General features: G+C 46.6%; 2 protein-coding genes across 2 annotated transcripts in view; both read right to left on the reverse strand.

The window, feature by feature from the left end:
* Positions 1-7037, reverse strand: part of LOC135819791 (uncharacterized) — a 51565-nt gene extending 44528 nt beyond the window's left edge. The window contains exon 1 of the mRNA XM_065333057.1: positions 6606-7037. Within this exon, the coding sequence (XP_065189129.1) occupies positions 6606-6684 (79 nt within the window). The 5' untranslated portion in view covers positions 6685-7037. The remainder of the gene's footprint in view (positions 1-6605) is intronic.
* Positions 7038-8887: 1850 nt separating this feature from the next.
* LOC135819792 (phytanoyl-CoA dioxygenase domain-containing protein 1-like) lies at positions 8888-14994 on the reverse strand. Its single transcript, XM_065333058.1, has 5 exons — positions 14564-14994; positions 13833-13962; positions 12503-12741; positions 11198-11272; positions 8888-10142 (listed from the first exon to the last, which is right to left on the reverse strand). The coding sequence occupies exons 1-5, from the start codon at positions 14828-14830 to the stop codon at positions 9768-9770; spliced, it is 1086 nt and encodes a 361-aa protein (XP_065189130.1). The 5' UTR covers positions 14831-14994; the 3' UTR covers positions 8888-9767.
* Positions 14995-16704: the final 1710 nt, after the last annotated feature.

Below are 16704 nucleotides of genomic sequence, written 5' to 3' on the forward strand. Positions count from 1 at the left end.
AACATTGCAAAAGACATGTTGTCGTGAAACAGATTGACGAATCGTTCTCTAATGGAAACTTGGCTGGGTTGTGTAATGTTGAGGTAGAAGTGATCGTCTCGGAACATGTCGATGCTGTTCACGTTGATTCTCTTGTCCTTCATGTCAACGAGATTTATCCCTCTGTATCTGTTTCTGCTCACCCTGGTGACGGATTCAAATCTGCTAGGATGAGAGTATATGTAGAGGTAGGCGTTTCTCCGAATGAGAGGTAGTAGATGAAACGGATCGGATAGGTTCTGATTTGATTGCGGACCCATGGGGCCTCTGGTTCCTTGAGGACCTATGGGGCCGATGATTCCTTGGAGACCCACGGGACCTCTGTTTCCTGGAGGACCGGTTGGACCGATGGTTCCTTGGGGACCCATGGGACCTGTGGTTCCTTGATCACCTTGCACACCACGTTCACCTTGTGGGCCGTCTTGCCCATCTTCTCCTCTAGGTCCAATCTCACCTTCAGGCCCGACCAATCCACGTTCTCCACGTGGTCCAACTTCACCTCTGGGACCTTCTGGACCAGGTATTCCTTGATCACCTTTTTGACCGCGTTCACCACCTTGCCCATCAGCTCCTCTAGGTCCAGTCTCACCTTCAGGACCGATCAATCCACGTTCTCCACGTGGACCAGCTTCACCTCTTGATCCATGAAGCCGACCAAACGCCTTCCATTTCGAGCTGAATTTCTTGTACACGATGAGCGTGGTTGCATCGAGATAGAAGTCACCATTTCTCCCTACAGAGTTCAGTGGCATGACACCTCCGCTAAGCCATCCCAATCCCCGATCACCACGAGGTCCTTTCATCTTGCGCACAGTGTCCATACCAGTTTGCAATCTCGATGATGCTTGTTGGATTTCATTCTTGACCCAACCGGCAGGGACAGCACATGTCAAAGAACTATCATCGTACGCCAAATTACAGATGGAATGCTCGTTCATGTTGAGGTTAGCATCCATGGACACGGATCCATCTGTTTTCACGTGCAGCTCATCGGCTGCTATGGCTTGATCTGTGTAGCGCGTAGATCTGTTTTCCACATCTTCCACTTTGCTCTCATCGGCTTTCACCTCTTTCAGTTTCTCCACATCATGAACCAAGGTGTTTTCGGTGTCATCGTTCCCCACAACTGATTGTATTTCGGTAATATCATTCCGCATGCTTTGCATGTGCTTGAGGGAAGTCTCCTCCCCATCACTCCTATGGAAATGCGTAGCCCAGTACGCCATCTTCACACACACACACACACACACACACACACACTGTTCTAATTATGATAGGAAATATTTTCTTTCTCAAATAAATTTTTATGATGCTCATAAGAACAGGTAAACAACAGGTAATGCACAACAAACAAGAGCCACAGTCATCGTGTTGATGAGTCGACCGTTCATCCTCCTCCTCGATTGTTCATGAATGTGTTTCATGAGGAAATCTCGTGCTAACAACACCTTCGCACGATCGCCTTTCCGTGCCAGCATGTCCAACAGAGTGACTGAATATGCCAAGGTCATCTCCAGGGCAATGACGTCGTTTGACGCATGACTCCATAAACCTTCCATGATGCCGCATATGCAACTTTCAAGTCGTTCAGCTTGTTCACGATCACCATCACCAACAGTAAAGCTCGCAGCATACCTGAGAATGTCAGGTCTCTTCATAGCGACATGTTTAGCAGATGTCCACACGTGAAACAATGTCGAATCACGAACGAACAAATGGTCAATGGCAAAGGCATGACGAGTCTCCGAGCATTCACCTTCATCCTTTGCGTATGTTGCAAGAACATGGTCAGCAACTCGTACTAGCAGATGACACACCTGACATTCGTGAGTCTTGTGATCAGCCGATCCGTTAAGACTCTTTGCAACGTGAAACCATCTCTCGTAAAGGGAATTCATTTCCTAGAATGTGAAGACACGAGGCAACTGATCAATACTGTATCGGGTGAAGGAATGACTCGACTGCATGTCAAGCATGCATATTTATACAAGTCAGAATGGGGTGGGTTGAAAATGCAAAGTTGACAACCAATCACCATCAAGCCCGCCAAAAACAGATGATGTAACCTTGACATGATTGATCTTGTCATGAATGACGCATTCATTGATGGTGTTCACATGAGATCACCCTGGCTCATCTTTCCCAATTCCATTCTTTTCACATCCTGCAACCCATTCTCCACTAGTAGTAGCAGTGGGGATACTAGAGTCCGAAGAGGCAAGGCAGCACTCTTCCGTGGACGGACTACTCGACACAACACCACCCATACTTGTTCTTTAGAAGTTTTTTTTTTTTTTTTTTTTTAATGAGTATCAGGAGGTATTGACGTAGAAAGTAGTATAGGATAGTATAGGATAGAATAAGAATGAATGATCAGCTGTGTGATAAAGAAGGCAGTTCATTAAAGACTTATTGGAAGGTCTCTACCAGCTGATCGTCTTGTTGGACGACGACACTGCATAATGATGTGAAGCTCTCAGTCAGCTGTTTCAGCTCCGTGATAGAAAGTGCCATGTGTGCGTCCAGAGCACGATGAAAACATCTGGGTTCCACGTTGATGCAGATGATTGGAGCAACAGCAAGACGTACCTTCATCACTTGCTCGTCAGTGTCTAGGGAGACTGCCCCGGGGTAGATGAATACATCTTGTTCCACATCCAGTTCAAACGAGCTGGTCGGGACTAGCTTGTTTTCACCGTTGATGTACACCCGACATTGACCGTCGGACAAACGTGATGTATAGAAGTTGGTTATGATCTTCTCCACACGTCCACTTCGGAGAGTGTCACGGAGCGATGGACAAGTCTTGATCAAGTTCGTAATGATGAACTCAGTGGACTCGTTCAGTTCGATGTAAACTTGTCCTTGAGCATCTTTGCGAGCTGTTGCCGTACTACCACAGGCTGGCAGAGCTCCCGAAGGGAAGTACATCTTATATCCAGGCTTGTAGAAGGATTTACCAGATAACTTGTAGGGCAGCTGCATGTCCTCCTGAAACCCATCCACCACAATCTCTTTGTGGAGCTTGGTAGGAGCAGGTGATGCATAGTGACGCTTAGCCGGTACTGGCTTCGAAGAGAGCACAACTCGAGGAGGGTCAGCAGGAAGAGCGGAATTCTTCTTCATCCTTCGCTCGTATAGGGAAGCCATCTTCTAGGAAGTGAAGTCAGGACAACTCGTCAGCACTGTATTCGATGAACGAATGACTCAACTGCAGACAATCATTCGTATTTATACGAGCCAGAGAGGTATGTGGATTGAAATGAGAAGATATGTGTCAACCAATCAAGCCCGCCAAAAACATTTCACCAATCAGCATCAAGCCCGCCAAAAACATTTGATCAATCAGCATCGTGCCCGCCAAAATCATATCTCATTATAAAGATTCCTTACATGATACCGCCACCTTGGTGAATTGATACAGTATGGAAAGAAGATCACAGTCAAACGTGTGCATGTTCTGGATCACGTGATCAAGTGAATAGATTTCCCAGCAATAAGCATCAATCAATGATGTCATAAGAGATATATCAGATTGAGATAAAAGCAGCAAATTCGAACGCAACGTGGACAATTGCAATGAAGACACCATCCTAGTCGACTCCATGAGATGCAGTACGTATAGGAGTGGAAAATGCTGAGGAAGAGGTTTCATGATTCGACTGAACCTCAACCAGGCTACATTGCTATGAGGTAAGTAGGAATACAGTTTACGTAATGCATCCACATTCGTATCGTATACTATACAGGATAATGCTATAGCATAATTTATACTCTTGTACAAACAGGACTTCTTCATCGCACGTATCTGCTCTCGAAGAGGGTGTACACGAAGCTGATCGGATAAGAGTTCAGTTTTCGAAAGAAAATGCAAAAGATGACGATCCACACCACATAACCGCTCATGCGCAGCGTAAGGCTTCTTCATCAAACTACATCTCTGATGCACATCAACTTCAGGTAAGTAAACCACATCCATGACAAGTCCACAAGAAGAACATACGTATCTTCCTTCATGAACAACATGATCAAGATGATGACACTGCTTTTCCTTCCCTTCTTGCTCTTCTTCTTCTTCTCCTCCTTCTTGTTCTTCTTCTTCTTCTTGTTCTTCTTCTTCTTCACGAAGTCTCTTTTCACGTACATAGGCACGTAAGATCTCTAATTCAGAATCCATCTTCACCCCACACCATCATCTTCATAGTGAAACATTATCCATCAATATATCTACTTTTATACCCACTCCTATCCGGGGATAATAGCAAAATACTCCTGAAAAAATAAATAAAAAATGAACAGAATAAAGATTAACAATGACGATAAGTGTGCCTTATTCAACCCAAAGGTCAAAGGTCAAACCCTGGGGGGGGGGGGGGGGGAGTCCCGGGGTCAGACTAAGCACGACCGACACAGTGTGCCTTATTTGGCCCAAAGGTCAAAGCAATAGAAGAAAGGCATTCACATCTCAATCTGATATCATAGTCGAAAGATTCCAAACCCGAACAAAAAAGACTCACCATGACGGGGGCGTCTTTCCGCTTTCGAAACACATCGTGTTCTCCAAGGTCGTCACCTCCCCGTGGCGTGACCCCTTGGTCTTGTTTGAGACGTCTAGACGTAGCCTTGTTTACAAAGGTCATCGCGGCGTGAACTTTGACCTCGAGGTGAAGTAGTCTCAACCTGCAGTTTCATTATCGACTCCTTCTTGCAGTGTGAAGAAGCTAAAATGGCGTGGACATTTTCTGAGACGTGCAGAGCAGAGAAATGGTATTTATTTTCATGCGATAATGAAGAGTTCTCAATCCGTCGCCTCAGTGCTAGCAAGACAACCAGGGATCTTGACCCGATGATAGCACATCCCAGAAGATTCGATATGTCACCACTCACTGCTGCTGAGTATATTATCTGCAGGGTCACCAGTCTGATCTTGAATGTGAAGAATAGGAAACAGCACCTTCCTAAAATCGTCATCGGTGGTGTGGAGGACTACGGAACTATTAGTGAGACTGATGATGGTGACATACTGCGAAGGTGGACTGATGGTAGACACTCATTCTACAAGCTTAGTGACATGCGTGACGAACCGTGCTCTCAACACATCATCGACCTCTTCGCTGATGCAACCTATTTGGATTCCAGCGACGTAATGCAACTTGTCAAGGAGGTGAACGAAAAATGAAGTCTCTCGAGTTGATCGTGTGCGTGTACGACGTAGTACCAAGGCCGTTCAACTCCGTGCCGTTGCAACAAGAGTAACGCGGATTCGTGTGCGAGTTGGTACGATCGACATCGACGACGATGGATTCATCTCCAAATTACCCGAGTCGACTGTTGACACGATGGCGGTGCAAAGGAGGTCGTCGACTGACAGTTCCATTGCTGACTGGGTGGAACCATTGGTGCACATCAGAGCGTCCGACAACTCCACCTCGTACTGCGTGTCACGGAAGAGATCATGGGTGAATCCATCCTCACACGTATTCGAAGAGTAAACTTTGTGGTCTCTCATCCAATACCAGCTTGATGAAATCAGGACAACAAGAACTGAATTGTACTACCTTTCTCCTCCACTCCATTGCGATATTCACTGTTCGTTCCATTATTCTTTGTAATGACATGTATCGTATCTATCAAGAACTGACCTTTCTGACGTGTGTGCGAGCAGGACCATTTTTGAAAAATTGCATGGGGAGGTGGGGTAGGTCACGGAAAAAACTTCATGATAAACACCATATTCAACATTCTACTTTTTATACCCACTCCCATCCGGGGCAAGGTGGCCCAAAAAAGTAAGATTCAAACCCACATGTGCACAACACATATTTTCAATAATACCCCATTTTTTTGAGGTAGGGGCACCCCCTGGCACATATTTTTATCCGCAAAAAAACCGGGCCAAAAATAATTTTCACCGCAAAAATGGGGTACTATTAGTACCCCATTTTTCAATAATACCCCATTTTTTGGGACCCGGGCGCCCCCTGGCCCAGAACCCGCTCGTACATTGCTACTGTTGGTGAAAAAAGCGCCTGGCTGAGCGGCGGTAAATACACACCTGCACACACAACGCTCTCTACGCTAGCCCTTCGCAGATAACACAGATTTGGTATTCTGGAAAGCTTGGAAACCCCCTCGATAGGCGAAAGCCTTTGGGGAATCCTTTTGCCGGCTTTATTTGTAATTTTGACATTTTTGGTTGTTTAGAAACAATAAAAATTACAAATTACAAATAAAGCCGGCAGAACAATTGGCAGAAGTGGACACTTTTTCTGGTATGTTTCATGCATATTTGACATGTGGATAGAGAAACGGAACTGAAGTCAAGGAAGTGCCTGCTATAATAAGGTTTGTACCGCTCTGCCAATTTGCCTGCTTCCACCAGAATCTGCCAAGCATTATCCGCCAAGGTCTACGCTAAGCTGCAAAGTTCCGCCCATCACCACCACCATTTTCACTTGGCACCTGGTTGATGAATGACTTTAGATTTGGTATACATGTAGCTGACTGGACTATCAGTAGGGCACTCGTGGAAAAAAAGGCCAATACCACTAATACTTAGAACTCACTGGGCGAGGACGGCGCTGCTTGCGCTGACAACGCACCCAGGGCGACCGCCAAACTGATGATGCTGACGCAAATAGGCATTGAGGCGGCGTGCCGTGCAGTGTATGATAACGAGGACACCCTGCTCTCCGCTCACACTCACCGGAGAACTATTCGTCTTCCAGTTTCACACAGTACTCAATGCTGCCCACGGGCAAAGCCTCCTGCCACCAAGACAAGACGGCGGGAAGAGATTGTTTTTGTCTGATGTTTCACGCTAATTCGATCAACAGGTTACGGACTGTCCTATACAGATACGAGTGTGCTATAAAACCCCGGCCCTGTGGACTGAGCGAGAGACGAATAATATCGAGGCTCGACGGAAGCTTGCTACAATCGTACACTTAGTTTCTCTCGTAATGGACTCAGGAAGAAGTAGGCCTTCCTAAAGATCTGTGCTAAACACACTTCTCCTTTGGACTAGTATACAGTGCTCTACCTGTGAATTAATTCAGCTGAGTACGGTCATCACCAAAATGATGCTGCTCTTCTCGTCACCGCGAACACATGCGTCCAGCAGCACGGGACACATTTTGTTAACCTTGTACATGCCATATAAGTGCACAGGAATGCGCCAGGCGCCTTTCCAGTTTCCACTCAGCACCACCTAGTACCTAGACGGGCTCTCCCAGTTGCGGTTCTGTCTGCGTATTCCACTCTTTGCGAGCCCTCGTGGCCCCTCAATGGACGGTGGACGAATCGCACATGGTAAAATGTGTAGGCATTGATGACTCAAACCTCTTCAGCGAAAGTGAAGCGTACAATGTCTCATAAAAATCAAGGACAACCGTATCTTAAAGCTATATACAGCATCAGTGCAAAAAAAAGGATGGACAAATATGGCACATAGCCACAAAGCCGTACTCGAAAAATAAGTCGGCAGAGGATGACGGGTACGGATATGTATTATACGCTATAGTAGTAACTACCGGCATTAAAACAGGCTGTGGCTGGATTCGTTCCTGGAACCGATTTCTCACCTGAAGTACCTTCGGGACAGCATGTGCCCCCACCTTCTACATGAGCACGACCCAAAACAGCGCGGTTGACTTCAGCGCCCTCCAAACCATAAAGCCCTATGTCCATAATAGTATACTGGACGTCCCCAAAACAGACCATCCCGTCAGCGCACACGCTCAATACAGGTCGACTCGTTTACACTCAAACTAAAAGATGGACACTCGATTTGTCAAAGACGAAGGTCCACCGCCACCAGTGCACTTGCGTCACACTATTTATTGGCTTTTACTGTTTTAGCAACGGACTCCCTAAGAGGCAACGTCACCCTACAACGCGTTAACGAGCAACTACTTTGAAATACCCTCATCTTTTTCCCACTCTTTCCCTCCTGGCTGCATTGTTATCGATGCCTGGTCATCGGCTATGATTCTGAGGATTTACTAGAGTGTGACGCAAGTGGCGGTGGACCTTCGTCTTGAAGATTTACACCATTGTTGTCGATGCCTGGTAGTAGGCTATGATTCCGAGACCTCTGATCGGAGGAGCATCGCCAACCACATCGCCACACCAGCCCTCCCTTCCCCCTCCCCTTGTCTCATTGTCCTCTTTTTTGATTGTTAGTACCTTTGAAAAAAACTCCGGTTCAGCCCAGGGAGTTGGTATTTTGACGACTCCCTGGTTCAGCCCTACAACAAACGAAAGCCACGCACGTGCATGGTAGCTCACTATACATTATATCGTACACCCTCGAATCATGTGAACGTGTATGCAAAACAGCAGCTGGCGGTATTTGTTTTTTTTTACAATGATCAGAGCTCACAGGCAAGGTCAAAAACTGCATAGTGGGAGCATAGTGATGGTAAGGCTTTTTGCCCTCTTTCAAGAGTCCTATTTGTTTGTTTCTTTGGGACAATCATGCCCAATGTTGTGGTGACGATGGAAAGGAAGAAAGCTCAGAATGGAGAACAGATAAAAAAAAACTTGTAACCTGGATAAGTGGACTGTTCATCAACCCCCACACTAGGCTGTACAAGGCTGAATGCTCTTGCTTGCCCTTGTCTGGATATGTGGGGTAAAGAAACTAGTGAGCCTAGAGATCTTTCGGAATAGGGACCTAGCATTAGCCATAACAGTAAACTATTGCTTTCAATGTTTCATTAGACGCTGGGATGTGGTGGAGCAGGACTTTACAGGGGTGGGATTGGACAAAACTTATCAGCAATGAATGCTGATCTTAAGCCCTCCTCATTCACTACGTTGTCTCTCACAATTCGTCGCCACTCTGTTGAATATACAGGTGGCATAAAGGGAGGCAAATACTGCAAGCAATAGACAGGTTGCATGCATGGCACACATCGGGCGGAGTGAAGTTCGTGAGTGATGTGTGCACAGCTACATGTACATGGTGGCGGCATGCCAGAAAAAATGAAAGTTGCGATTGAAGTGTAGAGCGCAGCAGCACGGGTAAAGGCTTAAGGCCTAGTCTTGCATCAACGAAATAAGTTTAAAACACCTGCAAGGTACTTTGCCAGTCCTAGAACTTGACATCATTATACATAGAACCGACTAATAAACAAGGGGAAAGCTGGATACAAAGCAGGTACATTCCAAACGCATAGAAATCATTAATATTTTCAAAATACTAGTTATCAACCTCAAGAGATAAAAAAATAAAATAAAAACACAGCTTGTAGGTATATGGGGCGAATCGCGAAACGTGAACATTTCATAAGAAGAAATGAGGACCAAGGAACTGCAAGTTATCCTACATGTATATTATCCACTAACACCACCAGTTACTAAACAATCAGCTCATGCGATAACATTGCACCACACTGACCGACGGTACTGGCGTTCTACAACTAATTGGCAATCAGCTCTAGCACATCGTAGATGCGCACTCCAACAGCCTTCCACCTTGGAAGGTTCTACGTTATAATTATAAGCATTATGATAACAGAGGAGGGGAAGGTGAGCACCACCCAGACGAGCACGAGCTGAAAGTCTCAGCTGTGAAGGTCATTAGCGGATGTACATGTACGTCAAAGACGATACGGGCGAGACCATCAGACACAACGGTTGATTAAATTGGCCTGAAGAAGCGAGAAGAATTGTTTTGATAGGGTTCGATGGAGACCCTATCGGTCCACAGTCGTGCGCTCTGCTCACTGCGTCAACACGTGATGAACGTCACGGTCAAAGTCTTGAATGCACCCATACTCCTTCTTGCCACGCCCTATTCCCGCGGAATCCCAGATCAGAGGGGCAACGTACTCTGCATCGTCCGGCAGTGGGAACTGACGCTCACGATACGACGCGGCCGGTAGAAAGTGATACGCGATGCCGGCTCTGGGCTGGTCGGTGGCGTTGCCGCGTGTGCAGTGCGGTGTCAGGTAGTTGAAGAAGATCACACCGCCAGCCTGGACCTCCAGACTCACGGCAATCGTCTCGTCCACACTGTCCCGGCACGTGATGTGATGATCACTGTTACCATCGCGATGGTGCGGCAGACCACCTTGCTTCCAGGCTGCTGGAATTACCTGGGAGGGGGCAAAGAATGACAAATAGCATGCATAAAAATTGGCTTACCATCCGAGTTCATTGACAAAATATCAGTGATCTATGGATCAGTGGTGACGGATTTCAGTTGTACCAATAAGTCTCCCCTGATATTCGTACAATCTCCTTCAGTTCCCGTGAATTGCACTGCAGAAAGGGTTTCAGAAAACACTGAGCTTTTTGTTGTTGTTCTTGTTGCTCCATGTAGAAGATGGTGAAGTTTGGGCCCGTCTATTACTACGGGCACTTTGCAACAGAATCATTGCTGCAAGTGAGATTCCGCAGTGAGCCTTGTTCGAATAATATCATTGATGGGAAAGGTCCTATATGTACATGTACAGTATAATCTGGTTTAAGCGACCACCCCACCGTGCAAGCAAAACGGCGGTCGTTAAAGCCAGGTGGTCTTTAGAACCAAGTCTCACAGTGGCTGTGTAGAACTGTCGGTGCATGGAAAAACGGCCGTTAAGAGCAGGTGGTCGCTTACACCAGGTTTTACTGTAGTTGGTGATTGCAAGCAATATCAGTACGATAATCTAATATTCACTGGGTTGAGGGAAAGAAGCAAACGGGAAAAGTCTGAAGAAAGAATTGACAATCACCACCAGGACTCGATAATGTATAAATTTATACTTTAGGTGCCAAATATGTCCGTTCGCTTCATCCTCTCCCTTGCGTATTATCAGTATACCTTGCAGCTAAATGACAATACCACTGTACTTTTTGGTACTGTTCCTAGTTCATTCAGAGAGCACAGCAGTTGTGTGCCGGCTCCAGCGGAATTACAGTCAGACCTCGTTTATCCGGTCCTCTTTTATCCGGATCCCTCACCATTCGGAAGAAAATCGTTGGTTACCGATTTACAGCATAATGCCATGCATACATACAGTATGTGTGTTCGATTATCCGGTTCCCTCGCCTATCCGGGTATTTTGTGGAAAACGGATGTGTGCGGTTATGCGAGGTCTGACTGTATCAGATTCTAGCAAATCGTAAAGAGCTCTTCAAGTAAGATAATATAGAGGTAAAACCCCACTTCCAGAGCGCCGTTCTCCTTGGTAGCATCATGCACCGCGGTCCACATCGCTGTAGCGTGTTGACAATCCTTCACCTACATACAACGGCAGTACAATGCAAAAACAAGAAAAGAGAGACAGAAATCACCGACCAAACGCACAGCTATGCAGGACACAACCATAAACGTCACCTGACTTCATCACTATGATGTCATCATGATGTCATCGAGTCTCATGTCAATGCACTCCATTGTAAAGGCTTCACTTTTTCTAGTAGCATCCATAATCACTCTACAGTCGTACTACCAGTCGTGCATCTTACTTCAAATAATAAGACGTGTCCCTATGGGGAAAGGGAACGTATACTTATCAGTATATTGTTGTAGTATTAGATATACTTCTTTAAACAAAGTATATGCTAGGTGCATTCCAATGTGTGCTGGTACACAGTGGTATTCACATCTTTGTCAGGTGACTAAATTTGTGTAGAAAATGATCATGGCAACTAGGCAGTGGAGCCAACATGGCTGACATATCATGTGTCCAATATAATTATACTAGGGTTGAGTAGAGTTGGATCCAACAAAGCTGTCCTACACGGCTATGAGATACTTGTACAACTGTTCTACATTGTGTCCTGGGTCCTTGCTGCAAATAGTGCTCCATGGTAAAACGTTTTGGTTTTTATTGTGTGCAATTGTGTGCTACTACTCTTTATGCCAGTGTATTTTTAATGAGAAGAGCGTAGGCGAAACAGCTGTCAGAAGGAATAATAAGAATAATCCTCATCATAAATAACAAGACTTGAAGTGCCCGTAACCCCTTCGTTGTCTGGAATTTGTGGTGTGTGTGATGGCTACTGAGGGTAGCAACCTGTCGACTGAGAGCGCGTAGACTATTTGAGGAGGAAAGGAGGAGAGATTGTTGCATTATTCAACAGCCGAATGGCACAGTTCACAATTCCACCCTCATTGACTTCGGAAAATTCTACCCATGTATTCAAGAAAAAGCTGCGCAAATATTCCTTTTAATAAAAGTATCCAGGTCTACTCGCTGGCATGCTCCTACCCTGTTCATCGTAGTCCCCCGCCCCTTTCACAATCTGTACTCTCCTGTACTATCATCCTTCAAAGCGACAGACCCCACGATAGGTGGTCAGCCTTTGGGTCATCCTAATAAAGTTACATATTGTTCATAGCATTATTCCACAATTACAATGACATAATGCCAATAAACATGTGACGCAGGCGATTTTAACCAGCCGTGGTTGGAAAACGGAGAACAGGAAGGGGGAAAACAAGAAAAGAATGGAAAAGGGAACGTACCTTGAAATAGGCATTATCCTGGTGCCAGCTAGTGCCAATGCCGTGATGGGCAGGCTTCCAGAACACCTGGCTCAAGTAGCACAACAGCGCATTGCTGTTCTCCGCGTCCGGCAACAGGAGGTCGGCGAGGGTGGCCGCCACCTTGGGTGAGAATGGCAGCGAACGGAACAGGTCGGCCTCGGGCGACAGAGGACAGAGCTGTAAGTTCTTGGGCACCTCCGTGTGTGTCTTGCCATCCCCTGCATTGAGCCACAATGGGAGTAAACAGTAAACGAGTAAACGTGGCATGGAGGAAGGATAAGAAACGTGCTCTGTTGCCAACCAATTTTCGTTTTGTACTATTGTCATGGCTGGTTATCGCCCTCATCTCACGGGTTGCTCCCCGTATTAGCATGGCTGTGCATATGCTATGAGATCGAGGTGATTAAATAAATAAATAACCCGACCTCCACACACAAAACCCACTGCAGTCCTGTCGGCCGTGGGAGCCATGAAGGGGTGGGGATGGGGGGGGGGGAGGAGGGCAGCCTCATGGGCTAGACTGTTCGTATTGTCATGTACCAAAGTCTACACGCAGTTGAGACATCGATCATACATTGGTTTGCTGTGCTTGGTGAAATTCTAGGCTGTTCATTCGCCGACTCTCCGCTCTTCGGCACTCGACAGTTCTGTATGCAACAGCAATACTGGCAAGCTATCTCTTATCGGCGATGGTGCCATTGTGAGAAAAAAATAGAATTCAAAAGCTGAGTGCCGCTGCTGTACTGTTCACTGTGGGAGTCTATCAGTAGGACATGACTCACACAAACGCAGCAGTGCCTAGTCCAGGGCAAGGTCAACAGGGTCAGTGACCAGCTTGAGAGGGTGTGTTGATCCGGTTCAAATGAAATTCATCAGGCTCTCACTGGCCTGGCTAGGACACGGTCCCTCTGGCCTACACCCGTGTTCATTTTTCTAATCCAAATCAGGTTGATTATGCCGGGTGGGAAGATGGTGCCAGGCACATCAGTTGTACTTGGCTGATCCTGGTCCCCCCCCCCCCCTCTCCTCACCAGACATTATTGGGCTGAATGACGAGTGCTAAACGTGCGGCGTACACTCCGAAACATGCGGTAAATTCATTCCCTCAGCTTCTAAATTGTTTTGTATGAAAGTACACATGCCTACATAGAATGGAAAGAAGAAGAAGAAGAAGAAGACCAACAACAGCAAGAGAACATAGGGCTTTCCCAATCGACTCCCCCGCTTTAATTACTGATCATGAAACTGCATTTCCGCATGTTCATCTTTAAAACATGAATCATAACTGTCTAACCAAGACGTATCTTACCCGCTGTGGCAACATTAGCCAACCGGCCAGCCGACTGTAGGTGCTCAAGCTGCTTCCGTATGGCTGTGAGCTCAGTAGCATCCCAGAACTCATCCAGGACGAGATAGCCTCGGTCAAGGAAGAAGGAGATCTGAAACACGCCGGAATGCAAGTCGTAGTCGAGCCAATCGAGACGTACAGTGAGTCAGTCAAATTTGCGCCTTGCACCATTTCGTAGGCCTGCGTTCGCAGGTCTAAGGCTGCGCAATGCCCAGGCCGTACTTTTTGTGACTCAACAAGATCTCCCTGAGCAGCACTGTGCTTCTTCAGAGTACAAAGAATTCCAGCTTAAGATTTCATTTCTCCTACAACTTACTTTGCCAGTAGACTTCTACCATGCGAGAGCGATCTCCAAGAGCAACTGGATCTTGCACTGTGCTAATTATGTTGGCCTCTCTACCAAGAGTACAGTCATAAGCTCAGAGGGAATTTACATATGAATGGTGTTGCCTGACGCTTAGATTCGAACCAGGGTCAGGGAGTAGTATGTTTACGACTCCCTGCATACATGTAGAACAGCGAGTGAGTTCATCAAGATTTGGTACTGCGGGGGCTAAAATTAATAAATCACCCGCTGAGCCTAGTCTGAGGTTTGACTCGGGGAGTCGTGAAAGCGAGAAAGCGACTGGCCGGGATGCATGAAAAGTTCTAGAATCTCACTGTTCACCTCAAACAATATTCAGAAAGTGTACCTGGTCTTGCGTTACCCTGGAGTGCTTCTCTCGCTCCGAACGCGCCTTCTCCGTTTCACCAGGTCGCTCGTGTGTGCTGAATGAGCGGTGTGCGACAGTACAGTTGGTGGTCACACTCCGTGCAGCACATCGTGTTGTGGAGTGAGAGGAGAGGGACAGGGTTCCAGTTCGGGAGAACGCACTGCTTCCTCGCAGGCAAGCAGACAGGGGCCACTTCGACGTAGTTCGAATTGGACTTCGCCAAACGAAGGCACTGATTAGCGACATACTCCTTGTTTTGACCAAGCCACAGATAGGCTAGCCACAGGCCGAATCTGCCCCTCTTCCAGATGGCTCACTCCTTCTAGACCTAAGTAAGTAACAGTTATCCAGCTGGTAATCGTTTTCCCAACAAAGTCAGTGTCGCCGCGCTTCAGAAGTCTTGACAGCGAGAATTATTGTGATGCCTTTCGTTTGGAAATTTCCATTCATCAGATCCGTGCATACATATGTATACCCTGCAGCATGCATTGCCGAGACGTCATGTGCCTTTCCACGTGGTCCGCGTCGAAGAAGATGACACTTGACAGCATGCATACCAGGAGTTCCTAACAAAAACAAGTGAGTAATACCGGTAATGACATGGTTACAGGTAGAGTTCTTCACAGAGAATCTTGAAACTGACCGGCTTTCACGAGTCCCTGGTTTACCGGTTCTGGCCACAGATGTACGTGAATGTACAATCATACAGATGTATACATGTACATGTACATGTACATGTGTACAATCATACAGATGTGTACATGTACATGTACATGTACATGTACATGTCTACATGTATGTACATGTATAATGTATGTAAAGTCCCCTTTGCAGACAAAATGAACACAATGAATATTTTCCCAACTGTTCCATCCACAAAACTTCAACTCAAAGTTCTGAAAACAAAAAAAACAAAAAAAGGCAACACTCGCACTTACACACAGTTTCAGTGAGTTCGAGTAGTATTAAAGGGGAAGTTAAGGCAAAAATTAAAATTTCACCAGTTGTAGTCTTCGGGGTGCTGAGTCGAATGGTCGTTGTCCGAGGAAGCTGAGACACTCCCTTCCTACTTGAATCCCAATCGAACTCGCGCACTTCCACCGAAACTGGGTGACTGCGCCCTACTAGATGGGGATTTGTATGCAAAATGTCACTAAAAGCGCCATTTCGTTCTTATAAAAGCATGGATGACCGCGATTGGCCCATATGTTGTAGTCTTTTGGACGCTGAGTCGATTGGTTTTGGTCCGAAAAGGCTGCGAGGCAGCGTTCCTCCTTTATTCCCAATCGAACATGGTTGAACAAGCGGTCACGTGCTCCTGCGTACGCCAGTCACCTGGTCACCGTGCCTGCAGGGTACAACTTACTAGCCTGTTTGACCTTTTTTGGGTGCAGTCCTGTCACTGGAGTTGAACTCGAGTTGAACCTTGGTGTGAAAGTTGTCGCCTGCTGGCGTGGTAACCAGGTGATTTGGGCACCCAGGAGCACGTGACCGCTTTTTCAACCATGTTCGATTGGGAATAAAGGAGGAACGCTGCATCGCAGCCTTTTCGGACCAAAACCAGTCGACTCAGCGTCCAAAAGACTACAACATATGGGCCAATCGCGGTCATCCGTGCTTTTATAAGAACGAAATGGCGCTTTTAGTGACATTTTGCATACAAATCCCCATCTAGTAGGGCGCAGTCACCCAGTTTCGGTGGAAGTGCGCGAGTTCGATTGGGATTCAAGTAGGAAGGGAGCGTCTCAGCTTTCTCGGACCAAGACCATTCGACTCAGCACCCCGAAGACTACAACTGGTGAAATTTTAATTTTTGCCTTAACTTCCCCTTTAATCCAGTCAATAACGCTCATGCGGTACCCAGGCCTCTGCCACTGCTAGTGCAGTCACCCAACACGACTGATCACACATCACGGGGCTGTGTTCCGAAAAAATAAGCGGAACAAAATGGACGCAACAAAATGAATACAAAACAAGAAAACGATAAGCAACAAACGCACAGGAGGGAAACGAGAAATGGCAACTAATCTCGCGAGATGTGGGCTTCCGACACTGCCAGAGTGTTGGATACCTCATTACGAGCAGCCCGATGCCAGTACATGTACATGTACATGTTTGGT

This window comes from Sycon ciliatum, chromosome 6 (assembly GCF_964019385.1).
Source record: "Sycon ciliatum chromosome 6, ocSycCili1.1, whole genome shotgun sequence".
Lineage (NCBI taxonomy): Eukaryota > Metazoa > Porifera > Calcarea > Leucosolenida > Sycettidae > Sycon > Sycon ciliatum.

Bases quoted from the DNA above. Each gene is read 5' to 3' on its own strand.
- LOC135819792 (XM_065333058.1), bottom strand. From the start codon at position 14,830: ATGTCGCTAATCAGTGCCTTCGTTTGGCGAAGTCCAATTCGAACTACG. The intron at 13,963-14,563 runs GTACACTTTCTG...GGCGTGTTTCAG, and splicing joins CCAGGGTAACGCAAGACCAG to ATCTCCTTCTTCCTTGACCG. The intron at 11,273-12,502 runs GTACGTTCCCTT...CGTTGTATGTAG, and splicing joins AGGATAATGCCTATTTCAAG to GTGAAGGATTGTCAACACGC.